Here is a 27547-nt window from a genome sequence, read left to right as displayed (position 1 = left end):
TGCGCTGGCTCGCCAGAGCAGCTTCCTCACGCTGGCCACGTGACCCGGAAGTGTCTCCGGACAGCGCTGGCCCCCGGCCTCTTAAGTGAGATGGGCGCACAACCCTAGAGTCGGACACGACTGGCCCGTACGGGCAGGGGTACCTTTACCTTTTACTCAGAAGTAAGGCCCATTGAGTTCAGTGGAAACTTCTCTCAAATCAGTGCAGCCTCAAAGCAGGTTTCCAGCAAAACCTGCCACCGATTTGTTCTTTCTGCATGTTTTTATCTTCCCCAAAGTCCACATTGATTCAAGAGAGTGCCAAGAGAGTGCCATTCTCTTTTTGTGATTGTTTATTTAAAAGTCTGCTTTGGCTCAGAGGGAGAATCTTCTCGCCTCGGAGTTGAGCAGAACCATCACTTGCCAAAAAAAATGGAGGGAAGCAGAGGGTGAGAGGGAGAGAAAGGGAGAAAAAAGAGAGATATCCTCAATTAGATGTTCTATATCCCGTTGCCTTTGACAAGCAAACATTTCTGAAATGCCCTGGGAAGCTGGAGATCTGTCTAAATATTTACATCTTTGGCATCGGGATTTCATAGGAGCAGGTTTTTTTGTTTTTCTGCCAGGCGCCTCGGACCTGGAGCAAAACGCATAAATGCTCCTTTCACTGGGTCTTTGAAAACCCTAGGCATGGGGGGGGGGGGGAGTCAAAGCCTATAACAGGGGGAGGGTGGGTGTGAAGGTGGAGAATATAGTAAGCTGGCTTATATTAAGTCAGAACATCAGTCTTGGCAGTCGTTCTCCTGAGTTATTATTTATTTGTCTTCTTATTTTCCTCCAAGGAGATGGCACATGTGGTTATCTCCCTCCTTCCTTAACCTTCACAACAGCCCTGTGAGGTAGGTTAGGCTGAGAGGAAGAGGTTACCCAGTCAGCTTCATATCCAAGTGGGTGGCGCTGTGGGTTAAACCACAGAACCTAGGACTTGCCAGTCAGAAGGTCGGCGGTTCGAATCCCGCGATGGGGTGAGCTCCCGTTGCTCGGTCCCTGCTCCTGCCAACCTAGCAGTTCAAAAGCACGTCAAAGTGCAAGTCGATAAATAGGTACTGCTTCCGCGGGAAGGTAAACGGTGTTTCCGTGCGCTGCTCTGGTTCCCCAGAAGCGGCTTAGTCATGCTGGCTACATGACCCGGAAGCTGTACGCCGGCTCCCTTGGCCAATAAAGCGAGATGAGCGCCGCAACCCCAGAGTTGGCCACGACTGGACCTAATGGTCAGGGGTCCCTTTACCTCCCGGTCCTAGTCTAACACTCTAACCACCATTCCACACTGGCATGGACAGGGAGTCTCTCCAAGCCCTATCTAGAGATAACGGGAATGGAACTGGGACCTCCTGGCTGCAAAGCACTGAGCTGTTCCCCAAGCAGCTCTCAAGAGGAAGAGGAAGTGGGCGGGAGGAGGATGCATCCTTGCACTGGGGAAGAGATAGAGCATAGGTAGGCAAATTAAGGCTGGGGGCCGGATCTGGCCCAAACGCCTTCTAAATCCGGCCTGTGAACGGTCCAGGAATCAGCGTGTTTTTACATGCGTAGAATGTGTCCTTTTATTTAAAATGCATCTCTGGATTATTTGTGGGGCGTAGGAATTCGTTCATTCCCCCTCCCCCCCAAAAAATATAGTCTGGCCCCCCACAAGGTCTGAGGGACAGTGGACCAGCCCCCTGCTGAAAAAGTTTGCTGACCCCTGAGACAGAGGCTCTTGTTGCCTAAAATGCGTCTCCCCTGTTTCCCCCACTTCACATTCTTATATGTCCCTTCTACTGCTCTCGTCAACATGTCAATGTCAGCGGCGCACTTAGATCACTTTAGACATTGTCTTATGAGGACACGCCTCTTTCGATGGCAAGTAGTCAGTGTAGGTGCCCTGCAGATGTTGTTGCACTCCTGCCCCCAGCAGCCCAAGCCAGTATGGCCAGTTGTCAGAGTTGATGGGAAATGTAGTCCAAAAAATATGCAGGACACCATGTTGGCGATGTGTTTTTAATGGGATTTTTATTTTGTGAGTTTTAATTATGGGTTTTTGTTTTTTTTATTGCTTATGTAATTGGTTCTTATGAACTGCTGAGAAGCCTAGCTTGACTTTAAGTGGATTATTATTATCATTATTATTATCTGACTCAGAAGACCAGGTGCTTACAAGGGTGCTAGTTTCGGGACACCAGGATTAAACTGTGCAGAGCTGGAACATGGAGAGTGACTAAAAATGTATATATATATATTAAAGGTAAAGGTACCCCTGCCCGTATGGGCCAGTCATGTCCGACTCTAGGATTGTGCGCCCATCTCACTTAAGAGGCCGGGGGCCAGCGCAGTCCGGAGACACTTCCGGGTCACGTGGCCAGCGTGACGAAGCTGCTCTGGCGAGCCAGCACCAGCGCAGCACACGGAAACACCATTTACCTTCCCGCTATAAAGCGGTACCTATTTATCTACTTGCACTTTGACGTGCTTTCGAACTGCTAGGTAGGCAGGAGCTGGGACCGAAAGACAGGAGCTCACCCCGCCTTGGGGATTCGAACCACCGACCATGCAATCGGCAAGCCCTAGGCACTGAGGTTTTACCCACAGCGCCACCCGCGTCCCTATATATATATTATCTATTAATAAATAATAAAATCATAATGGTGATGCTTTTCTTCCTTTGAAATATGGGACACGGGATTCTGATAGAGGGGGCCCTGCTCCAAAGTCCTGCGTTCTATGGGGCTTACTCCTCAGTAACTGCCTACAGGATCGCAGACTCTACACCCAGCTGGCTGTTGCTTCCTTCCTGACTGATGTACGCAGCAATTGCAATGGACGACTGCAGGATCCGAAACGCAGCAGAACCTACAGAATAAACACGCATAGGAGTGTTGTAGCAGACAACAGACTGTGGCCAATTAAATTCTCGCGGGTGGGGGTGGGTAGCTGGATCGGGCGGAGGGGGTGGGGTGGGTTGGTTCTCAGTCAACCCGATGATCCCACCCACGATTCCTAAGGGCCTGCAAGCCAGAAATCGACTTCCACCGACCGAACCCGTTTGGAAGGATGGCCGTGAGGCGGATTCTTTTACCGAGTACAAAATTGGAGATAATCGCTGACAAATTGCCGAGGCCTCGGAGCGAAAACACGATAAAAGAAGCAGTAAAATTGGGATGTAATCGCCATCCGGGCTTGGCATTCCTGCGCGTTGGAATGGCAGGGCTCAAAGCTGCCGGTTCTGCCGAGCTAAGGGATCCCGTGGGGAGTGTTTTCCCCTCTCTCCCCTCCCGCACGACTTATCCCTCCTTTGAGCCACCGCTCCCCACATTCCCACGGCATTGGCACGCAAGAAAGTGTTTGCACGTCGGAATGCGCCCAGGCGTGTCAGCGTCGCTGAAACGATATGCTCGAGCGGAGCGGCAGTCCAAAAGAGAGGCTGTGTGTGTGTGTGTGTGTGTGTGTGTGTGTTTCAACTTCTGCTTTCAATGTTGCAATTATAAGCGTGAATTATCTTGGAAGTAAAGCCCAAGTAATATAAATGGGACTTGCTCGTGAGTAAAGATGGGTAGGGCCGGGCTGTGATAGGCTTTGGGACACTTTAGCTGGGAAGAGTAAGCCTGCATCGGGCTGCTCGACTGAAAAGTTACTTTCCCGTCTCCAGGGAAGGGAAAGAATTCAAGAACATGATGCATGGAGAGATTGTGAATTTACAACTTTTGAGCTCCCTCGTGGGTTGGTTCATATAAGAGAATAAAGCAATACAAATGAGAATCCATTAGATAAATAAATAACCTGTCCTGATCTGGGATTTAGGAGTGCTTATATCGAACTTGGTTTTGGGAAATTTTTTTAAAGGTTTTTGTTTGTTTTGTTTTTGTTTTGCATTGGTTCCTGATATTTGCAATCGCCCCTTAGACTTTGATTTTAAGAGAACATGAAAACACGACATCATACAGCTTGAACACTAGCAAACCCCTAAAGAACCACTGGCGACTCCAGCCCCACAACTCTGCCCCCATAACCGTTGCAAATGACCTTGCAACACCATCCTCACCACCATATCCATTTAGAAGCGAGTCCGAACTGAATTCAACGGGGCTCACTCCAAAGTCGGCGGAGTTTGGGAGTCTGGGGTTTTTTTATACTTGTAAACCGCTTAGTGCAAAGCGCTGAACAAGCGCTCCCTAGTCTCCCAGAGCTGCGAGGGACTCCAAAGTTTGCTGAGCGCCGATTTGGGCTCCCTTAATGAGAATCTTTGCTTCCAACCCGGAAAGAAGAGGTGCCCTTGTACTTGCCGGTATCGCTTGTCGTCCACCGGTACGAAGTCCATCAAGAGCATGTAGTCTGCCATAGGGTCCATCCCAAAAATCTTCACCTGGAAGGTGGGGAACATCCTCCTGGATTAGGGAAGGAAAGGACAGCGCAGGTGATGAGCCAGTTAGAGAAAAACGTTTTTCTGATCTTGCACCCGGTGGATGGCGAGGAACGAGGGAAAACAAACCAAACCAACACACCTGACCCGACTGGGCGCTGCCCTAACGACCCACATATTAGAAGCGCTGAAGCGGCTGCGCTGGAGCTGCCTCATAGCAGATCATTGGGCCACCTAGCTGAGCATCCTCCCTACACCGACTGACAGCTGCTCTCCGGGATTTTAGACCTGCGACGGGTCTCTCTTCCGCCTGGAGAGGCCTGCAAAGCGGATGGTCTACCAAGGAGCCGCAGCTGTAGCGCACACACTGTGCGCGCGGCTGTTGGACCCCTTTTACAGTGGTACCTCGGGTTAAGTACTTAATTCGTTCCGGAGGTCCGTTTTTAACCTGAAACTGTACTTAACCTGAAGCACCACTTTAGCTAATGGGGCCTCCTGCTGCGGCCGGAGCACGATTTCTGTTCTCATCCTGAAGCAAAGTTCTTAACCTGAAGCACTATTTCTGGGTTAGCAGAGTCTGTAACCTGAAGCGTATGTAACCTGAAGCATATGTAACCCGAGGTACCACTGTATTTGAAGGCCCAGCTAGCTGGAGAGCCGCTGCCTGTCAAACATACTAAGTAGTTCTGGGGTAAATGGACAGCTAGCTTTTTCCTGGCGTGACTCTGCGAGGCAGCTTCACCTGCGCTCCTCACCCTGGTGTTTGGAAGGTGGTTACGCACAACCCAGGCAGCAAATGCAAGTCTCAGTGGCACCGGGGAGAAAACCTTTCAGCCCGTCTAAGGCAAAACTAATTGCGCTTGCAATACCTAATTATACCTAATTGCAAATTCAAATGTATCCCCTATCGTGTTTTATGACTTCTTTGATATTGTTTGTGGGCTGGAACAGGTCTGTGACCGAAATAATAAATTCATTCAGTCTTTGAAGCCCGTCCATTCTCTCGGAAAGAAAGTGGCTTTAGTGGCGGGCCTGAGTTTAAATCCAAGCGCCTGTGTTGTGACAATGGTTTGGGTAAGCGTCGCCAGCCTGTCAGGGTAAGGTTGGTTAGTTGGGCTGGCAATGCCCTAAGAACAGGCTAGGAGGAACAGAAGAAAGATTCGTCAGAAGAGGCAATCCCGAGCGCTTAAAACCAGTGGGACTTTGGGTAGCAATATAAAATGCTCTCCTCGGCTGGTTACGCACCATACATCTGAAGCAGATTACATCACACACACGAGAAATCTTGGGAACTATAGTTTACCCGCCACAGGGCTTCGAGTCACAGCACTCTTAAACTACAGTTCCCATCGTCCTTTGGGGAGCGGGGGAGCTATGCGCTTTAAACGCGTGGCGTGTGCGCGCAGCCCTTGTCTGGCTGTCGTAAACATGCTACTGGAAGCGCATGGGGAGCGCGCCCAGCTCAGTGGGCTAGCGAGTGTTCTGGTTCAATCTCCGGTTTAAAGGGGCAGGGGTAGATTTCATAGAATTGCAGAGTTCGAAGGGACTAAGTGGGTCATCTAGTCGCTCCCCCTGAAACGCAGGAACGTTTCGACCAACGAGGGGCTCAAACCCTTGATGGCCCCGAGATGGAGTCTTATGCGCTACCAACGGAGCTACTCCCCGCAGGAAAAGGGATGGTAGGAAGGAGCACCCGTCGGGGGCTTTGGAGAGCCGCAGCAGGGCGTGTAGACCAGGCTTCCTCAACCTCGGCCCTCCAGGTGTTTTTGGCCTACAACTCCCATGATCCCTTGCTAGCAGGACCAGTGGTCAGGGATGCTGGGAATTGTAGTCTCAAAACATCTGGAGGGCCGAGGATGAGGAAGCCTGGTGTAGACTACAGAGGGCTAGATGGACCGAGGTCCTTCCTATGTTGTTCCTTAATGCACAACATAGAGAGAAGCAGAAGAGCTCAGGGGGATCCAATAGCTTGCTCACAACTATGTTTTGGTTGGCCCTACGGTTTCCCACCCCGCAGACCAATACACTGCTCTCACGCTGGCTCTCGTCTTCATTCAGAGTTGGGATCCCAAGGGTCATCTAGTCCAACCCCCCCCCCCCCGGCAATGCAGGCAACTCCACACATCCAATCTGAAACCGTACGGGGAGCGCCCAGCTTAGCTTTGCAAATGTGCTAATTGTCTGTTTCATTGTTTCTTCTCACCCTGTTCCCTTGTTACAGCTTCGTGGTATTTTAGGGGCACCGGAAATGTAGATGCAGGTCGCTGAGAAGAATAGCGCAACGGTGCCAAAAAGGACACTTAAATCCCTTTGACTTCAGTGTGGCTTTCTTCGGAAGAGGGAGTGGCAAACATCTGCTTAAACTTATAAATCCAAATATTTTCGCTTCTAGCAGGGCTGGATTTCTCTCTCTCTCTCTCTCTCTCTCTCTCTCTCTCTCTCTCTCTCTCTCTCTCAGCTTTGGATGTCTCCCCTCCCCCTCCCCCAATACAATTCTAGGGGCCAAAAGAGGAAAGTGAAAGCAGCCTGAGGAACTCTTAATAGGCCGACCTTCGCCCACGTGGGTGCCCCCTCCTCCTCCTCTACTTCTTCCGAGGGTCACGCTGCTCCAGAGATTCAGCAGCTACGGATCAGGTCCCACATGCACAAGTCTCAAGTACAATATTTCCCGCTCCCAGGGCCTCAGGCTACCCCGCCTCAGGCTGCTGCTGGCAGCTTCTCCGCGGTGCAATGAATTCAAAACCCTTGCAGGCAGAAATCCAGCAGGTGAATGATTCTGCCTCGCCTTTCATCCAGCATGCTTCTCTTCTAAGTGCGGGGAGCTTCTTCGCCCCCTCAAGTTGCACTCAGGGTAGACCCATTAATATGAATACACCCAAGTTAGTCGAGTCCGTCAGTTTTAATGGGTCTACTCTGCATAGGGCGAACGTCGGATAACATAAGACCCTTGAACATTGGGAACGGATGTGGACCGGCCAGGTGAAACAGCGCCGCTTGAGCCTGCTGCAAAGCGGTTGGTTCTCCGCCCACGTTTCCCCCCCGGGGCCTGTCTGGAGCCTGCACAAATATGCGCGGCATCCTGGCTTGGGAAGGATTCCCCCTCCCATCTCCAGGATGAGCGCCCCAGCTTCCAGAAGGGTGCCAGCGTGATTCTGTTGCACCAAAAGCAAGCGAAGAGCCGCCCAGTGGGACGTTAAAGGCCAACAGATTTACTGTGGAAGAAGTTCCGGTGGATTGGCGCATTCCCGGGGTAGGAAAAGCGTTTGCGCTCCATAAGAAGGCGATCCTGTTCCAGTTTGCCTGAGAATGACATACATACGCGAACAGGAAGCTGCCTCCCACGGACTCACCCTCATTGGTCCATCTGCCTCAGTACTGTCTACACTGACTGGCAGCCGTTCTCCAGGGTTGGAGATGCTCTGAGACTCAGCTACAGCCTTTCCCACGAAGCCCCTTTATAAGCTCCATGAACGGTGCTAACTTCGCCGAAAATCGCTCTGTAAGACGCTTCTTCTTTCCTCCCCCAGTTGTCCGGGCATATCGTCTCCGAGGTTTTTTGGTACTCCGTGCTGAGCAGGATGCAGGACTCGGAAGTTAGCAGCATCGCATGGGGCATTAACTCTTATTGGGGGCGAAATACCCCAGCGCAACCAATGGCTCTGGCAGCAGCCCCAAACCTTTGCGCGAAAGTGTGCAGAGGAGACTAGGCGTAAAAGCGGAGGGAATGATAAGGAAGGTAGGAGAGGATATATTGTTTTGATATTATCCCTCCTCACTCACGCTAGTGAGTAAACAGCACATTCCCTTTGCAACTTATTGGAAGCAAGTTGATGATTCATTAGAACCCTTTAATGAAGCAGTCAGGTCTGGCTTGTCCAGTCTGGATTGTTCCTGGTAAGTTCCTCCTTTATCTCCCTCTTAGAATAATAACAACACAACACAGTCTTCTTTAAAAGAACAAAGTTTTACTCACATTCAGTCCACAGCAGTAACCTGAAGGCAGGCTTTACCATGCAGTTACAGTGAAAAGAAAAAAGGGGTGTGGGTGGCGCTGTGGGTTAAACCAGAGAGCCTAGGACTTGCCGATCAGAAGGTCGGCAGTTCGAATCCCCATGACGAGGTGAGCTCCCGTTGCTCGGTCCCAGCTCCAGCCAACCTAGCAGTTCGAAAGCACGTCAAAGTGCAAGTAGATAAATAGGTGCCACTCCGGTGGGAAGGTAAATGGCGTTTCCATGCGCTGCTCTGGTTCGCTAGAAGCGGCTTAGCCATGCTGGCCACATGACCCGGAAGCTGTACACCGGCTCCCTCGGCCAATAAAGCGAGATGAGCACCACAACTCCAGAGTCGGTCACGACTGGGCCTTATGGTCAGGGGTCCCTTTACCTCTACAGTGAAAAGAAGTCTGATCTGCATCTCAGTCTTTCCGCTTGTGGGCTCCATCCTATGTGAAGGTTGAGCCATGCGCTGGCTAAGAGCCAGGAGAGCAAGAGTACAAGACTAAGAGTAAAATCTGACTTCTAATGGCTCTTAAATGCAGGTATCTTCAACGGGGTGGCCATAGGACTGTGGTACAGGGTCTGCTTCGCAAGCACAAGGTCCCATGTTGAATCCTGGCACCTTCACATAGGTCTGAAACCACCACTGCTAGTCATTGTTGACAAAGCTGAGCTAGATGGAGGAATGGTCTGGATCCCTATAGAGCAGTTTCCTCTGTGCCTATGCCTAGCTTGGCTCAGAAGAGCTTGAGGAGATCAGCCGAGGAAGGGCCCCGCATCACAAAACTTGAGGCACGTTCCCCAGGCGACCCCCTTTCCCAGGCGACCAAACTTTTCCCAGCTGAGAGGGCGGGTTGTGATTCGGACTTATGCGTTTCTCAGAAGCTCAGCCTGGAGCTTAGACTGAGTACACCCCACACGTTTGAAGCGCAAGTCTCTCCCGCCCCCGCAACAAAAAAATAATGTGAACTGCAGTTTGTTAAGGGTGCTGGGAACTGTAGCTCTAAAGGTAAAGGTAAAGGGACCCCTGACCATTAGGTCCAGTCGTGGTTGACTCTGGGGTTGCACGCTCATCTCGCTTTATTGGTCGAGGGAGCTGGCATACAGTTTCTGGGTCATGTGGCTAGCATGACTAAGCCGCTTCTGGTGAACCAGAGCAGCACACGGAAAGGCCGTTTACCTTCCCGCCTGAGCAGTACCTATTTATCTACTTGCACTTTGATGTGCTTTTGAACTGCTAGGTTGGCAGAGCAGGGACCGATCAACGGGAGCTTACCCTGTGGGGGGATTTGAACCCCCGACCTTCTGATTGGCAAGTTCTAGGCTCTGTGGTTTAACCCACAGCGCCACCCGAGTCCCTATAACTGTAGCTCTATGTGGGGCCAATTACAGTTCCCAGGATCTTTTGGAAGAATGTATTTTAAATGTGTTGTAAAATGCATGGTGTGCGCATAAGCAGTCTCGGGCTTTCTGAGCCAGTGTGGCCTAGTGGTTAGAGTATGGACTCGTATCTGGAAGACCAGGGTTCAAATCCCCACTGGTCCATGAAGCTCACTGGCTGACCTTGGGCCAGTCACGCTCTCTCAGCCTAACCTACCTCACAGGGCTATTGCGGAGATTAAATAAGGAGGGAGAGCAGCAGGTAGGTCACCTTGAGCTCCCTGGAGAAAAAAGTGGGATATAAATTAAAAATAAATCCTTAGGCGCCTTGCGCGCAATCCAGGCAGAGACCAAGGCGGGCGGGAGCCTTTTCTGAAAGCACCAGCCGGCTTCAGCTCACACAGCTAAGCGCGCAGCGATCAACGCTCTAGATCGCCCCCCACCCCATTGGGAAATAAAGCCCACCTTGAAATCGATCAGGACCCCCCAGCTAAAATGTTTAACTGCTAAGCTGATGGGAGGACAAGGTAGGTGTCAACTCCGAGCAAACTTGTTTGGGAGCAAATCCCACCCGAAATAAATTGGGTGTCTAAGAAAACGGATAGGATGGGGCTTCTGAAATCAAATGTGCAGGAGGCCCCACGCCGAAAAATATATAATGAATTTTATATCAGAGTAGCTTTCTGGGGATGGCTGGGTTAGCTCAGTGGGTAGAGCAATAGGCTCTTAATCTCAGGGTGGTGGGTTGGACAATCTAGGACAAAAGATTCGGGCATCGCAGGGGGTTGGACTAGATGACCCGCGTGGTCCCTTGCAGCTCTACAGTCCTTAGATTCTGTACTTAAACAATCCCGAAACTCTAAGGCTTCGTCTCCAAGGACAATACCTATTGCAATAGAGTGGTATTTACTCCCAAGTAAGTATGCAGAGGCTCGATCTGCAATGGATCGGAAAAATAAAAGTTGGATAAGGATGGCCACAATCCGTCCCATCAACAGCGCAGTCGAATATATATCTACTCAGCCCCGTTGAGTTCGTTGGGTCCTTACTCCCCGTTGTATAGAACTGTAGCCTCAGTACGTAACTCCTCTTAGAGAATATGTCACAGTGCGGGACTTATGCGGCACCAGTAAACTTAGCAGCTTGTGGTAAAGAGACCCGGCTTAGTTGTCCGTTTCTCTTGCTTCAAATCAGAGATGTCAGGGGCGATTCCCTGACACACATGCACCAAAAGTAAGTTGTACCATCATATGAAGAAGATATCTGAGCAGGTTTGTTAAACTGGGTCCCTTTCAGGGAACACTGGTATGTTCTGAAAAATAAGGACGGCGCTTGGAAAGTGCAGAATAGCACTTGCATGGCACAACGTCGTCTAATCTCTCCTCCTCTCTGCCGCAGAGCAGAACGACTTGCTGGTGAAATAGGCCTGCTACGTCGTCTAACCTCCCCCTCCCCAAAACAAGTCGGGCTGAATGCTCACGAGACAAAAATCCGCCTGGAAGCGACCTTAAAAGGATGGATTGGTTTACTGCGAGAACCCAGTCCGCAAGACGCATGGAGCTGGGTTGTATATTTAAATTACTTATTGCATTTGTATACCGCCTTCTCTGCCAAGGCACCCAAGGCGGTTTACAATTTAAATACTAAAACAAATGGATTATCTTAAACGAAGGCGGACAAGAGTCCTCTCCTGCCGGCTGCATACTCCTGGTCTGTGGGCTCCCTTGCGCGTAGGATCCCTGGCTCCTGCCTTCCCTCGGGGCACGCAGATCTTCAGCAGCTCCCCAGGCAAGGGGAGTTCAACGGGCAAAGAGGCGCAGGGGTGCAGGCTCTCTTGCTCGCTGCAACAGAAGACTGGCCACCCGGTCCAGGAGCTGCTTCGCTTTCAAGGGGGAAGAAGCAAAGGCTCCATTGGAAAAAGAGAGGCAGAGAGGGAGAGGGAGGGAGGGAGAAGTCTCCATTGCGGATTGGGACAGCTGTCCTTTCTGTTCCCGACGTTTCACGAGCCTCCCCCTAACATTTCTCTACCCACCCCACGTCTGCGCTTGGGAGAGAGAGATTCTCTGGCGGGCTCCGAACCAAACGTGCTCTTTGTAGAAAACGTGCGGGCATCTCTGCTTAACGGTGCCTGCTTGTCCCGTCTGGGGGGGACGGGGACGACTTCGGAGTCGTTCGGGGGGAAACCAAACCACACACCCCCAGACCCGGAGCGCAATATTGTGTCAGGCCCCGAGCTGATAGTTTAACAGGAGGTGAACCCTATTAACCTCCCGCCCCGGTGTTTTTTCGCTTTTGGCCTTAAATGAAGCTTGAAAAACAAACACGTTAACTTGAGAAACTCCAGCTTCAAACACCACCGGTTTTAAAGAGTCGTTAAAATAAACCGGAACACTCGCCCTTACCAGGGACTAGAAGCCTGTCTTAAAAAAATTTTGTCGGTTTGTTTTGCCCCCTTTTAACCTTTCCCTTTCCCCACCTCTGGTAGAGGCGTTCAGAATTTTAAAACGGTTTGGGCTAAAATGTAAGGACTGTATACATGTGAGAGAATTTAAAATATAGACAGGAACGATATCCAGTAATTTTCCCCACCACTTTCGGCGAGCATTTTTGCCTTTACTCGGAACTGAGTCCAAACTGGACTTACTCCCCAGTAAATATTTAGGAATTAAGCCTTAATTCTTCCCTCGTTGTTCCACTTAAAAATAATCCAGCAGATTCTCAAACGCGCAAGCACGATTTTTAGAAGACCTCCCTAGAGAATCTTGCTTCGTTATCAACTCTACTAAAATCAGTCAAGACGAAGAAGCAAAGAAAACCGCTTTGGAGTGACCCACTTCCAAAGGATAATAGAATCGCGGATAATAGAATCGTGGCTTATTTTTCTACAATGTAGATGGGCGAAATCAAGTTCTAGAGCAGCAGGGATCAGCACGGAACGACGTCGAGCAAACTCGCCCTGGCCGGACCTAAGCGTTTCGGGGATTTGCAATTGTAATTCTACCTAAAATTGACGTTTAAAAATTTGACAACCCGCTATTTACACACACACACACGCCCAAAAATAGGAGTCCGAAAGGGGTTAACGGTTGGATTCACAAGCTCAGGGCCTCGTTAACATACGAAATGCGTGGATTTCAGATCTGCAGACCCTGGACACAGACCCTAAAACCGCTTACAGCCAGGGCTTTTTTTACTTTAAAAAATTAAGCTGTGTATCAGTGTTGCTAATAAATAAGCACGTTCACTGGGACGTGACCCCCGTTGAAATCAACGGCGCTGACCTTTTCTTAAAAAAGGAAATCCGTTTCAGATAGAGGGCTTCTTGGGGAAACCACGATCGTGGCTTTCAAATCCAAAAACCACGCCCCACAAAACCCCCAACTCACTTATGGAGGCCCGCACACATAGCAGGGCCCAGGAATGTGGGCAAAGAACTCTGAAACCAAACCGAAATCAATGCGAAGAGCATTTTCCCCCATTGAAACAATCGCCGAGGTTTTAGGAAGTCGCCCATTCCCCCGCTCCATTATTTCAGCCCTACCAATTCAGAACAAAAGCAGCCATTGACTTAGAAGCTGCCGGATGGTATGAACCCTAATTCTCGCGAATCTGAGAGAGAAACTGGGGCATCAGTTTCCTTTCCCCGCAAGTCTTTGTTGTTGTTTTTAAATCAAAACAAAAAGCTGGCCCGTGGAGAGACTCCTTTCAACTCCAGAATCTCTGCTTTCCTAAACGAACGTTTCCCACATTGTACTTTTTACTGCAATCCTCGCATGCATGTTTATCCAGAGACAAACCGCATCGAGTCCCATGGGACTCAATCCCAAGTGACTGCGTATAGCATTTTAGATTTAGGGTGGCAATGTCACGCTTTGCTCGCTCACTTTTATGCGGGGCGTCCACATGAGGTAGTGATTATTTCATAGCCAGTCTGTATTTTTCCCCATGTCCCTTCGGTTAGCTCCAACGGGACTGGAAAGGAAAGTGTGTGTGTGTGTGTGTTGTTTAAACGCAACAACTGTGTACATTTACGTTTTCCTACAGCGAGGTTTACTTCTGAGCAAACACTCAAAACGACAGGAACAACACTAAGCAACTTCTGTCGTGCCTGGGGGAGGAAATTCATGTTTATGTATTAGTTAAAAGAGTTCTTCTAACACGATCAACAATTATAAACTGTGTCACCCAGGTAGAACTTTGGGGGCAGAAGTCCAGGGACCAGCTCAGAAGAATGAGCAGGAGGGTCCCAAACACGTATCTATAGAGTCACCGTAGGACTGTGAAGTCCAGAGTCAAATATTATTTAAACTTAACTACTGCCAAGTAAAGTAAGTAAACAGAGTGTTCTTTTGTGGAAGTTTAAAAAGGGGTGGGTATTCTGTTTCTGACACTGCTACATAACTTCTAGACCAGTTACTAAAAAATCGCCTCCCAGGAAAGGAAAAATCCTTGATCTAAAAAGGCTGGGCAAGATCCAAGCAAAGCCAAGTTCGTTGGAAATCGCCTAGATTCCCCTGGGAGAGATCAAGTTGCGTACACACCATACATTTAAAGCACACACGCACAAAAGTAATCACGGGAACTGTAGTTTGTTAAGGGTGCTGGGGATTCTAAGGTGTAAACTAAGGTTCCCAAGACTGGGAAGGTGTTTTTATTAAATGTATGACATTCTGATAAGAAGAGAGGGGGAGATCAATGCGGTTTAAAAGAGCATGGATCGTGCCCATTGCCTATCAGCAGGTGTTCTGCATCACTCCTTGCTGCAGAGGTGTAAACAGAAAGGGAAAGAGAGCGGGGGCGACTGGACACAGAAAATCATGTCCGGGTTGGCTAATAATTCCTACCGAGCATTCTCGGCAGGAGACGGTGGTAGACTCGGCAGGCTTTGTTCCTTTCTGCTCACGGTTTGCTACCAGCAAACATGTGCAGGCGTTTCTGCTTCCCGAGGAACAGCCGGAGAGAGAGAGAGAAAGAAAGAAAGAAAGAAAGAAAGAAAGAAAGAAAGAAAGAAAGAAAGAAAGAAAGAAAGAAAGAAAATTCCCCCAAAGCGTCAGACCCAAAGGGGACTCCAGCGCACACCGGGCCTCTTCTCTGCAATGGAGTCTTTCCTTTCCAGAACCAAAGCGGCTCCTCTCCGAAAAGGTTATGGGGCTGACAAGCCAGATCGGGAGCTCCTTGCTCTAACAAAAAAAAAGTGAGCCCGTGTGCCGCGATTGGAAGACCAACGATATTTGCCACGCTGGTTGGGATCAGATTCAAGGCCCCAGCGAGCCCTCCCCGTCTCCGCATTCTTGCCATAAAAAGAAGTTAGGGACTGTGATTCTTCAACCAATTCCCCTTTGAAACCAGCGGGGCTGATCTACCAACTGCTCTGCTGGTCGAGGATGTCACCCTAAAGACTCTTGGCTAGTGAGGAACTGAACCTTGCTGGGTCTTACTTCCGAGGAACTAAGCGCAGGCTTGAACTTTCTCCTGACGCGGAAGCGGAGGTCTGTTTATAGCGCCTTGGGCGGCGTTCATTGCCTCGGCATAGTCGGGGCCCCAACGGAGCAACAACTCCCAATAATTTCAACTTAACTGAATTGTGGGTTGTTGCTGTAACAAAACGGGAGCATAATATATGACAACTCCTGCTGGGACAGGAAAGTTGGGGGTGGGGGTGGCTGTGTGTGTTCAAGTTAATTTATGCGGCCCTCTGAAGTACCGGTAGGTGTTTCATTTAGTATATACCCAGGGAAAATTTAAAATGCAAAAAAATTAAAAAATAAATTTTAAAAATCCCCAGCATTTTATAAACGAATGTTTAAATTATGCTGAACTAAGGCTTTAACGAAACATAATACTTTAAAAAAACCACAACCTATTTTTGTTTTTATTATGTATATATATTCTCTCTATATGTACTATATATAGAGAGAGAGTTTGAGAGGCCTGCTGGGGCGAATCCTGAATTTATTTTACTTCCCTTCCGAAGGCATGAATAGAAAGAGATGACTAAACAGGCGAAATCCCATCATTTCCCCCGCTCAAAATAAAGTACTAACAAAGCTCCGTATTGATATAACCCCCTCCCTGTATTTTTTCATATATATTTTAAGCAATGTAAACACACGTTTGCCTCTCCGCGCTTCCCCACACATTTATAAGAGGCTTTCTCTGTTCTGCGCTCCCAACTCTTCTTTTCCACACTGAGACAAAACGCAGAGCTTCCCCTTAAAGAAACACAAGTGACTGAAAGCAGATTACCCTGAAAGAGTGAAGTTTTTAAATATATATTTTCTTCCAGAACAGGCCTATAAAATGTTTCCAACCTATCTATTCCCCGAAGGGAATTTGAATTCATTCCTTAGAAACTTTTTTTTTAAAAAAAAGCATTAAAACGGCATTGAAATTCTGAACTTTAATTTTCTGCACTGTGGTGGGACGGTAGAAAGAAAGAAAGAAAGAAAGAAAGAAAGAAAGAAAGAAAGAAAGAAAGAAAGAAAGAAAGAAACCGTATGTTGCGAAACCCACATTTTACGGGACTCAACAGAGACTAGAACCCAAACTCCGGACAATGAAAAGAAACGACGCGTATTTAAGATTTTAAGCAGATTTTGCGCCAGCTAAAATATTAAGATATATAATTTTAAAGCGTGCAGCGTATCCCTGTGGAAGTTAAAATCTCCGCTCGACTGCCTGGATCTCAACTTTTAATTCTGATTTTTGTACATTTTTTTTTCCAAAATAGGGAATGAACCCTGGTGGTCACGCGTTGACCCCTTTACACGTTACAACCCGCAAACCAAGTCAGGCCAGGCGGGCTGCTTCTACCTGATCGAAGGGTTTTAGGGATCGAGCTTGCCTTTTCCGCCGAATCAAAGGGAGACCGCTGACGCCCCCACCCGAAACAATTTATTTAGGTGAAAATGAGTCCTCGTTAAATCAGCCGGAATGACAAGTACACCGTTGTTGCGTTCAGGATCAAAGTGGATCAGCCAGTTTTGAGTACAATTACGTTTAGTTAATTTGTGGGCTACCACCTTGCGGGAAGCTATTTTAAAGTTATAATGGGCAGCAAATTATCGGAAGGAAATGACGAGGAGGGTAGGGTGGGGCGGGGCGGTAGAGGGAGCGCAGGCTGCGATCCTAGGCGCGCGCACACACACACACTTTGGAGCAATTCTCATTCAACTCAGTAGGACTTCTTTCTGCGTAAACGTGTACAGGATCTATTAAACCATTACAGCACTACTTTTAAAAAATACACATTGTGCATATATGTAAAGGTTGGGGCTGAAGAAAGAGTTTTGGAAGGATGAGGGTTGATTAAGACTGGTAATGAACTAATCATTTAATCATCGCATTATGATGATGATAATAATGATCCTCCACACCTATTTTTCAAATCAAAAAGGTTTCCACCAGCGTTAGCCTGTACTACTGTGAACTGGAAAGGGTTGTTTTTTTTAAAAAAAAAGCAAACAAATCAGCAACATTTTGGGTCAGATAAGCGGAGATGTCGCTACATGAAATCCAGAGTCAATAAACTGAAGGATCCTGGATCACATAGTCTCACTTGGAAGTAAGAACCGCTGAAGGAGGAGAGGAGGAAACGAGTGAAAGTGGTTGGGATCGGGGCGTTTAGGGACGAATTCGTTCCTTAGTAACTCCTGCACTTAACCGAAGCCACAGCAGGAAGAACGTAAGGAAAACAATGGAGGGGAGGGTGAAAAAAATGCCACAAGCAAGAAAGGGGGGGTACCTAGTGGTATTCACGGCAGGAACGAAGAATAAACTCCAGGAGGTCGATTAAAAGTCCCAACGCGCTCAAATGGCTTTTACTATCCAAGGCGAGCACAGAATCGCAGCCTCAACGCCGCAATCCTCAGCGTGCCTTCTGCTCAGAAGAAAGCCCAACATAGCTTGCAAGTTTCTGCAGGCGTAGGATCGCAGCCCTCCCTCCTTCCCAATCCCCCCAGACATCCCCAAAGCGCCCAACTGTGGCAGGATCGTGTGATAATAATAATAATAATAATAATAATAATAATAATAATAATAATAATAATAATAATACAAAAAAATTTCCTTCCAGTAGCACCTTAAAGACCAACTAAGTTAGTTCTTGGTATGAGCTTTCGTGTGCATGCACACTTCTTCAGATACACTGAAACAGAAGGATCTGGCAACTTCTGTTTCAGTGTTTCAGTGTATCTGAAGAAGTGTGCATGCACACGAAAGCTCATACCAAGAACTAACTTAGTTGGCCTTTAAGGTGCTACTGGAAGGAATTTTTGTTTTGTTTTGACTATGGCAGACCAACACGGCTACCTATCTGTAATAATAATAATAATAATAATCGCCTTAAAATAAATAAAAGAACGCCTGGTATGTTTCCCATTCGTCCGCACTGCCTGCCCATCGGGTCTTTCGGGGAAGAAGTTTGGGGGTGAGGAGAAACGGCGGACCCCACTTTCTGGGTAGGAAGCCCCTAGCGCCCCATGCTAGCCTTGCTCAGAGTAGCCCCATGGAAGTCAACGGACCTGACTCCTTTAGGCCCGTCCATTTCCAAAGGCACCACGAAGGGAAGCCTCTCCCGATCTCCTCTGAGCAAGACTAGGAAGCCTGCCGCTTGCTTTTCGAGACTTGGAAGGGACCTTCCGGGGTCATCCAGTCCAACCCGCCCTGCGCGCAAAACAAGAAAGGGGAGGGAGGCGCAAAGGGGGCTCTGACCTGCCGGCCTTGGTGACGATCATCTCGGTGCCCAGCTGGTTGAACTCGTCCCACAGCGCCTTCATCTCCAGCTGCACGTTGACGTTGGCCACTTTGGGGTTCTTCTTGACCGGCGCCTTGGCCGAGGCCGGCGCCGATCCGCCGCCTCCCCCTCCGCCGCTCTCGGGGGTGTCGGAGCCCGGCGGCGGCGGCTGCGGCGGAGGAGGGTTGGCCCCGGAGCCGCCTGGGAAGGCGTAGCCGAGCTGCTGCGGTTGCTGCTGTTGCTGCTGCTGCTGGCTGGCGTGGTGGTGCTGCGGCGCCGGTGGCGGCGGCTGAGGCGGCGGGTGTTGCTGCTGCTGCGCCGAGCAGGGCTCGTAGTGCGGCGGCTCATGCTGGCCGTACGGGTCCCCCGGCGACGGCGAGAGGTGGTGGTAGCCGGCCGCGGCCGCCGCCGACGCGTTGAGGCTGCTCAGGCTGTTGGCCGTGAAAGCGGCGACGTCGCAAAAATGGGACAGCTGCGTCAGCCAAGGGCTGGAGATGGCTGATATCATGCCGGAGGAAGAAGAAGAAGAAAAGAGAGAGAAAGGAAGGAAGGAGGGGGGAGAGAGAGAGAGAGAGAGAGAGAACAGCGGGCGGTCAGGTCGGTTGCTCGCTCGCTTCCCGGAGCTGCTCGCCCTCCTGAGGTAAACTGGGCCGCGGCGCCACAGCCGCCTCAATTTATAGCGCCCCGCCGCTGAGGGAGAAATAGAAGGGAGGCCCCCCCTCTCTCTCGGTTGACTTGGCCTCTTCTCTTCTCTCTCTCTCTCTCTCTCTCTCTCACCTTCCCCCCCCCCTTAAAAAAAAAAGCGCTCGGCCAAGTTCGCCTCAGCGCCGGCTGGCTCGCTCCTCCGCTCTCGGTGGCGCGCCTGCGCGCGCACCAGAAACTTTACAGCTTATCCCGCGGCTGCTTCTCCTCATAAACGCGCCGGGGGCTCTCCGAGGAAGGCCACCGCCTCGGCTCCGGCTTCTGCGCCGGAGAGACGCCGAGAGAAGTGAATGCCGAGAGAGAGAGAAAGAGGCCCAGAAAAAAGCCCCTCGCGCTCTGAAGGAACGAGCTCCTTTTCTCTGGCGTTTTCTCGCTTCCTCGAGAGAGAGAGAGAGCGCTACTGACAAGAACTCCCTCAGACTGCCTCTCTCTTTTTTCTCTCTCGCGCTGTGGCGCTCCTGACTGACTGACTGACTGACTGACAGACGGACTGAGTCATTCCCCCGGGGACTGGGGGGGGTGGGGAGCGCGGCGGTGGAGAGGCCTGGGCGCGCGCGCCACGCTCTCCTATCTCCTCCTCGCGCCCAGCCCAGCAGGGGACGTCCCTCCTCCCACCTCCAAACTCTTTCTCTCCCCCCCCCCCCCCTCGCGCTTGGGCTTTTGGCCTCGCCCCCGAAAAGGGAGAGGGCGAGTCAGCCAGCCCGGCCGTCAGTCAGCCAGCGAGCGCTGGCGGCTGGCTGCCCGGGCAGGGCTCGGCACCTCCGCCCCCCTTCACCCTCTGCCTCTTCGTCCCCCTCATCTTTTAAACGCCCTGCTTTGCTTCCATTTTCTCCTGGCTTGGCTGTGAGGCGGCCTCTTCTCTCTCTCTCTCTTTCTCTCAGCAGAGGGCCTCCCTCTTTTCGCTGCCACCAAACCGGTTCTTACTTCCCTTCCCCCCCCCCTTCTTCTTCAATGGCGATAAAGGGGAGCCCCTGCAGGTAACGCGCGCGCGCGCGCCCTTTTCCTTGCCTCGGGAGCCGCGGAGTGATTGACAAGCGGGGAGAGTGAGAGCGCGCGCGCGCTTGGAGAGGGTGGGCTTTTCCTGGAGCTCTCCCTTAGCTCGCTCTCCCAGCTTTGATGCAAGCAAAAATTTACATGCAACCTCTTTGAAACCAAAACAAAACAACAACCCCCCACTTGCATCGCCTCTCATCCACCCCCACCCCCATCTCCTATTATACTGCAAATTAATTATCTGCATATTATAGACGTGAAAACTCATCCAGCACCACTGCAGTTTTCCTGCCCATTCAAACAGGCTCGTTTTTAACCCAGGACCTCTGAAGCTTCAGCAAGCGCCGGCCCACAAATCTCTTAAGCCGTATACTGGAAGCAAAAGCCTTATTTGAGCTCTTAACTCTATTTAAATGGCCAGGAGGACTTGGACAGGAATCCCCTCTCCAGCCCGAAATTGTCCGAATTAGGCCCCCGATCTATATACAGTGTTGAATGAGGTTTACTGTCCTATATATGAGATTGCAGTACAGTACTAATCCGGATTGCGGGCTCGCTAATATGTGAACACAGTATTGGAGAGGGTAGGGGGATAAATTCACTGTTGCTAACCCAGAGTCAGATCACTGATCTCTCTAGTTCAATATTGTCCCCAATGACAGGCAACGGTTCTCCAGGGTTTTAGAAAAGGAACATTCCCAGCTCTACCTGAGATGCCCGGGACCTTCTGCATGCAAGGCAGATGTCCTACGACTGAGCTATGACGTCCCCCCCAATGCTCAGCATGCTGGAAGGAATGAAATGGTATTGGTTTCAAGAAGAGCTATTATTATTATTATTATTATTATTATTATTATTATTATTAGATTAGTTTGGGAAGTTATTATTATTATTAGATTGCCGTGGGAAGTGCATTTCCTTGGAAGTCAAGTTCCAAGGAAGCCACAGAATTATTCTGATTCCTCTGTTCGGATTTAAAAATAAAATTAAGATTAAAGTGATTCCTGCGGAGAATACTCACTGAAATCAGACTGAGTGGGCATCTTTTCCTACACGACTCTTTTGATATCCTATTCAATGGAGTTTACTTCCTCTCAAAAAAATGTTCCTGTAAGAGAATTGGGCTACTAGGAAATTTGGGGAAAGTTGGCAGGACTCTCCTGCCGGGGTTAAATCTCGCTATATAATGAAATAGCGAATATACAATATAAGTTTTATTGTTGTTTAAGATTCAATTCAAGTAAGTATAGTCTGTTTTAAAAGTAACCTTTAAAAAGCAACTTTAAAAAAGTTATTATGGCTTATTTTAAGGTGTAGTGTGGAAGCCCGTCATATTATTCTGAACTACTCTTGGACGCCTCCTCAAGCCAGAAGGTTTCATACTGGAGAGAGAGAGAGAGCCATGGAAGTGAACGGGGACCGCGCAGTACCACAACTCCCCCATTCACTTCCGTGGGGTTCCTATAGGTGACCTTTCCGCGAAGTTTAATTAATTGAAGTTTATTTGTATCCTGCATTGCCACCAGCAAACACGCGCTAAATCCATATTGCGTCCTGTGTTATTCGCTTGCTGTTTAGCACGGTGTTCTTGCTGCGCTGTAATACAGCATATAGCCTTTATTGCTCTGGTCGTCTGGATGAGCCCCCAGTCTCTCTCCCCCCCCCCCCCCCCACAAATGGAATATTTGAAACAGAGAATCCTCTCCGCCACTCTCCAATTAAACGCCTTTACTGATTTCAGCTACTCTGTGGCCTTGTTGTAGAAAATCGCCTCCTGACTTTGAACCAGCTGGGGTTTTTTAAAGTTCTAAAACCATTGTTTTATACTTTCTATAAGCGCCATATGACTTCCTATACCATAACACTGCTATTTTATTTTCTTTCTAATTATTTGTATTTCTTCCAAGCTCTGTAATCTCGTGAATTAATTCCTCCCCGCCAAGGCTAACGCCCCGTTGCGCGTTGAAATGAACCGGGCTATCGCAGTGGAATCTAGCACACGTTCATTTCTGTGTGTTTATTTATAGTAAACTTTTTAAAAAAACTTAAATGGAACAGGCTTCCAAGTTAAGTGATTAAGATCTCTGTATATAAAATACAACCTAGTGTTTACCATATTTACCGGGAAGCAAGACTCAAACGTGTTTTATGTCAGCTCCACAGAACGTTAGCGTGATCTTGTGTGTATAATCTGCACCGTATATGGGAACCATCCGGTCATTCATTTATTCCGAAGTTTCAGCCATTTATTTTTTAGTAAGTGTTAAGAGAAGACTTCACCTCTTCCCACTCAAAGAAACGGGACTTTAAAAAGTCCTGGGGTTAGAATTTGTATTCCCTTGACTTTCCTTATGTAGAAGGGAACTATTATAGTTCCTTGTAAATTTAATAATTAGAATTTAATAATAAGACTTATATGTCCCAAATACTCAACTTTCTCTTGTTCTTACAGGCAAATTAGAGAGAGCTTCTCCCCCTCCCCCCAAACACACACGTGGTCCCTTCCTGACTGCGCTGCAATCGCTGCTAATAACTCCATAGCTCAGGGCTACTTTGCTAATTGACAGCGAAGCAGCACATTACAAGCATGTGCCTGACCTAGATTTACTATCGATTTGAGAGAGCCTGTGGTTTGTTTGTTTTTTCCGTGGGCGGTGGCTCCAGTTGCTAACGTTATATGTGCCACCCAAATGCCACAGATGCTTTTACTCGGAAGCCAACCCCACTGGGTTCAATGGGGCTGACGCCCAGGTAGGCTTCTGTTTCGGGACTCCAGCCTCGGTTACGTTTAGAGGAGAGTCGTTTTCCAAAGAAAAGACGCCGGGCGGGCGAGCAAACCAGAAGAGGTTGTGGTTTAGTTCCTAGATCGGTTAAACAAAAGTATGGACTATTTTATTTTTTTAAGAACCCCAAACAGAACTGCAATGTTTGCTGCTCACAGACCCATCTGCTCACACGGTGAGTTTAATGCTAAGTGACTTGGTAATGCTGCACAACATTCATCATAATAGTAATAATTATTATTGTCGTTAATTATTATGAATTATAATGGGTACTCCAAGCAGAACCCATTGAAACTAATGGGCATGACTAGCAGGTTCATTAGCTCCTTCGGGTCTACTCTGAGTCTATCTCCGCTGGCTACAGCCCGGAGCTGGAGGATCCGGGGGCGCTTTTTGCTGCGGATCTCCATTGGGGAGGTTATATATGAGGAAGGGTCGTTCGTGGCTAAGCCGCAAACGGCATGCTCTGTAGGCAGATGGCTCCCCAGTTCGGACCCCTTAGGATCGGGGGAAATCTGCGCCCCAGACCCCCGGAGACCCAGTGCCAGTAAGAAGAGTTTAGAGGGACCGCTGGTCTAACTCGGCAGCAGGCAGCTCCCTAAGTCCAGAAGCCCCCCAAACCCGCGTTATTCCTCGGTGACAAAGCGCCACGGAAAATAATATACGCGAAACAAGGCACATTTTCATTGCACGGAAGTTCCTTGGAGCGAGGGAGCCGGCGCAGGGCAAGCGGAGGCGTGTCTACTCGGAAGTAAGCCCAGGCACCTTGAATTCCCAGGTGTCGTCGTGCGCGCCGCAGAGGGACTGGGGCGTTGGGTTTTGCTTTGTTTGAGGCTGTTGTCAAAATGTTTCCTTGCTGCAACACAGCCACTTGGGCCGTCTCCGGGTCTCCGAGCGCGGCAGAGCTGGGTTGCTCTAACCGGGAGGAGAGTATCCGAGCAAACTGTGCAGTTGTGCGAGTGTCTGTGGGCGAGATCCCCGGAGCTCCCTTCGCCCTTGACCTCTGGGTGCTGGCTGCGCTAAGCAGTGGCTGAGGGGCGCCACATATTTTTGCAGACATATCCTCTCCCCTCCCCACCAACTGATTTATTTAAAAGCAAATTTCTCGAGTCTCTTCGCCGCTTACCTTCCATGTCCCGGGTAACGGCGCTAAAATGCATCCTCCTCCGGGCGGCAGCAGCGGCAGCGGAGGGGCTGTAAGGTCTGCGGAGGCCCCCACCGACGGCGGCGGCGGCGGCGCTGGGCTCGGAGTCCAGCGCAGCGACTGCAACCTCCTCCTCGTCGTTGTCGTCGTCGTCTTGGTCGCCGCCTCCTTTCCCCTCGCGCTCAGCGGCTGAAATCAGAGAGGCGATACTGAACGCGTTGGCCTTGGGGGATAGGGGGCTCGCGTCGTCCATAGGAGGGCAGAGAAAACGCCGAGCCCGCGTGGAAACGGCTCGCCCGTCGGGGAGATCAGCGCGCCAGGGCCAGCTGCGCTGGGACGCGCGCGGCGCGCATGGCAGGGGCCCCGCGGCGGCCCGGCGGCAGAAACTGCTGCGGGAAGAGAAGGAGCCGAAGGAAGTTTCCGAAGCGGCTCCCCCACCCGTCTCTCCTCTGCCCTGGCCCTTCCCTCCCCCCTCCCCCCCTTTCCAGCAACCCATCGCCGTTCCCTCCTCCCAGCTGGCGGAAAGTGGCTCCGGCGCGCCTTGGCCCAACCCGACATCTCCCTCCTCCTCCTCCTCCTCTGCCACCTCGTCCCCCCTCCCGCTTGCTCCCCCCCCCCAGCACCTCGGATCGGCAGCCGGCCTAGCCACGTTTACTCGGAAGTAAGCGCCGCGCCTGCTCAGGGAGGTTTACCTCCAGGTAAAGCGCTTAGGATCGAGTGGGAGTTTTATGTTCTTGGTTTCTCCACACATTTCTCCCGCATTCCTTCTTTTTCCCCAGCAAGGAATAGCTCAGGTAAATGCTCCTGGTTTTCCCTTTTTTCCGGTTTCCCCTGGATTTATTGCGTTTATTTACACCACTCTCCTCCCTCCTTAGGGCGCGCGCCTTCCTTGCAAGGCTGAGGGCGCAGCTCCCTTCCCTGTCGCAGAGGATTCCTCTCGCTCGCTCTGCGCACCTTCCCGTGGGTGGCGATGCCTCACGGACTTGTAAGGATGGCCTTCTGCCCCGCCGCTAATTTCGCATCCTCCGCTCCCCGCTTCCTTTGCGGAAACACTACCAGCGACAAACTAGCAAAGAAGAGAGCTATAAATTGGAGAGGATTGTGTCGCGGAGCAGCAGAGCGGGTAGACTGCGCCTCCTCCTTCATTTTTCCAGTTTTCTTGCCGTGGCCACCAGAATAATAATAGCAGAAACTTGTTGTCTGCCCAGGTGTGAAAGGACACCTCAGAATCACCAGCAATTACGTATATAGGAGGAAGCAGCGCAACCCCCTCCCAGAGTGAGTCCAGCCTAGAAGCAAAACAGTCCGCTCTGCAGTTTCCCGAACCAAAGAAGGGGTCATCTCGCCCCGCAAGACCTTGAGAATGAACAATCCCTTCTTTAGTCCGGTCTGTGGGCCGGCACTGAAAACGGTTTCTCCAGAGGTGCGTGTGGACAGATTAGTTTTACCGCGTTGTACTGCTTCGACCTATAAACAGGCCGCACTATTAGCGGTGACCCCACCACACACAAAGACACACACACACGCCCCAATACACCAATCCCATGGGCTACTGTATCCTCAGATCTCCCTCCCAACAAAGCGCGCGTCGGGTTTTGCGGAGCCGCGTTTCACAGCAAAACGGAACGTTGCGTAAGACAGCAATTACAGCTCTATGGCAATTATGGTGAGGAGCCTTGATTCGCACCCCAAACCTCTCCTCCCCTCGCGCCGGAGATGTCATCACCGACCCATAATGTCTGGCTCGAGGCTTGGGGACGAGACACGTACCAGCTTAGTTTGCGAAGGATTGCCAGGGGGTGGGTTTTATTTTTTGCTGGGGGGGGGGGGGGAATACCGCCCCAGATCCAAACACCACCTGCTTAAAAACTTAAAACACTTTCTCGGGGTGGGAATCAGCTTCGTAGAGACCTAGGCAGAGACACCTCTTTCCGATCCAGCCTCAGACGTCCAGTGAGGCACGGGCCACTTTCGGTTTTTGAGGCCTCTAGCCATAATAATCTTTAAAAAAAAAAAAAATGACGACGGGGTGTGTGGGGAAGAAAACATATCTAAAAAGTGAATGGTTTGTATAATTAGATGTTCTGAGAGGACACATTCACCGCGGTCTAATCTTGAGCCATTCCAGCCGTTTTATTGCCTTAATACCTAGGAACACTTTAAACTATCTAATATGACAAAGTTCTATATCGGTCAACAACGAAGTCCCATCTCTTACTTGAATATATTTGAAGCTCTGAGCCGAAAGGATGTGTCACTTTTTGGTCTGTTAAGCAAAAAAAACAACAAAAAAAACAACAAAAAAAAAAAAACAAAAAGTTATCAAATGCTCCCAAATTTTTAAAAAAGTGTCTAAATTTGAGATTAAGGTTGAGAGCAAATGGGCCCCTCTTCCTAAAGCAAAATTACTCTAGGAATGAAATATGAACCGAGTATGAATCGGGCTCTCAATCCCATAATAGTCCCAAACTCTTCTGCATTGGTATGATTTTATACCAACAGTAATTGCGGAGTATTTCTCACTACCGTTGCATAGTATTCAGAGTAATCATCTTACAATTAGTAGGGTAGTACAATACATTCTATTAAGAACGTTTACTTGCGGCTGGAGAATGCTTTAAGTGAGAAACCATAATAAAAAGAATTAGCACTTCTTAAACAATTTTTCCATCTGGATCGAGAACGCTCTCTTGATGCAAAACGGCGATAAACCAGGATGGATACGGAAGAAGGAAGGAATTTTACATGAAATATCCCTTTGGGACCAAAGCTACAGTAAAAAGAATTATGGATCTTTTGTGCAATGCTGAATTCGGAGGAAGAAAGAAAACGCTTTCTGGGTTCCAAACCGTATAAAAGTCATAACTGTTTTGTGAAATCGCAAAACATTCCCAGGTGCTATATCTCTCGGGAGTCCGAAAGCCCGCGCGCCTTTTCTGGATAAAGACATACATAATTTCTGGAGGCATAAAAAGGATTTTGTCCGGGTTCACACAAGTCTCCAGTCCTTGTCACGTGAGAGAGAGAGAGAGAAGGGAATGACTTTAGAGTTGAGCAATCCGCATTGGTTTCGAGGACACCCCGCCGCCGAAAAGACCCCCACCCACTTAAATCTTCGTGCCACGGGAGCTTTAGCTCGGCTGCGCACCTCTCGGATCCCTTCCAGGGGGCTGCGATCCTAACCGCACATCCTTGGGAGTAAGCCCCATTGAGTTCAATAGGACTCCCGAGCGAGCTAGGCACAGAAACACACACAAATACATCTGCTTAACTGGCCAGGTCACCTGCAAAGGCTGCCTTGAAGCGCCGTCCTCCTTTTCTCTGCTGCAACGTTAGAAGGCCAGACGCGGAGAACAGGATCGCTTTCCGCGGCTGCTCCCGGCACAGCACTCCTGCAATCCGATCTCTCCTCCGGCTACAGACGAGCTCTTCCAAGTCCGAAGT

At 49.8% G+C, this 27547-nt stretch overlaps 1 protein-coding gene across 3 annotated transcripts in view; it reads right to left on the bottom strand.

Annotated features, from left to right (window-relative positions):
• TBX1 (T-box transcription factor 1) overlaps positions 1-27547 on the bottom strand; it is a 72381-nt gene that overhangs the window by 27370 nt on the left and 17464 nt on the right. Inside the window, exons 2-4 of one of the 3 annotated variants that reach the window (XM_028709895.2) lie at positions 24086-24292; positions 18460-18979; positions 4296-4397 (exon numbers count right to left, since the gene is read on the bottom strand). In XM_028709895.2, coding sequence (XP_028565728.2) covers positions 4296-4397; positions 18460-18979; positions 24086-24119 — 656 coding nt within the window. In that variant the 5' untranslated portion in view covers positions 24120-24292. Of the gene's footprint in view, positions 1-4295; positions 4398-18459; positions 18980-24085; positions 24520-27547 lie in introns of those variants that run through there. The other 2 variants (XM_028709893.2, XM_028709894.2) reach the window with 2 other exon arrangements.

The sequence above is a fragment of the Podarcis muralis genome, chromosome 16 (assembly GCF_964188315.1).
Source record: "Podarcis muralis chromosome 16, rPodMur119.hap1.1, whole genome shotgun sequence".
NCBI classification, from domain to species: domain Eukaryota; kingdom Metazoa; phylum Chordata; class Lepidosauria; order Squamata; family Lacertidae; genus Podarcis; species Podarcis muralis.
This window is presented reverse-complemented; position numbering and strand designations above follow the sequence as displayed.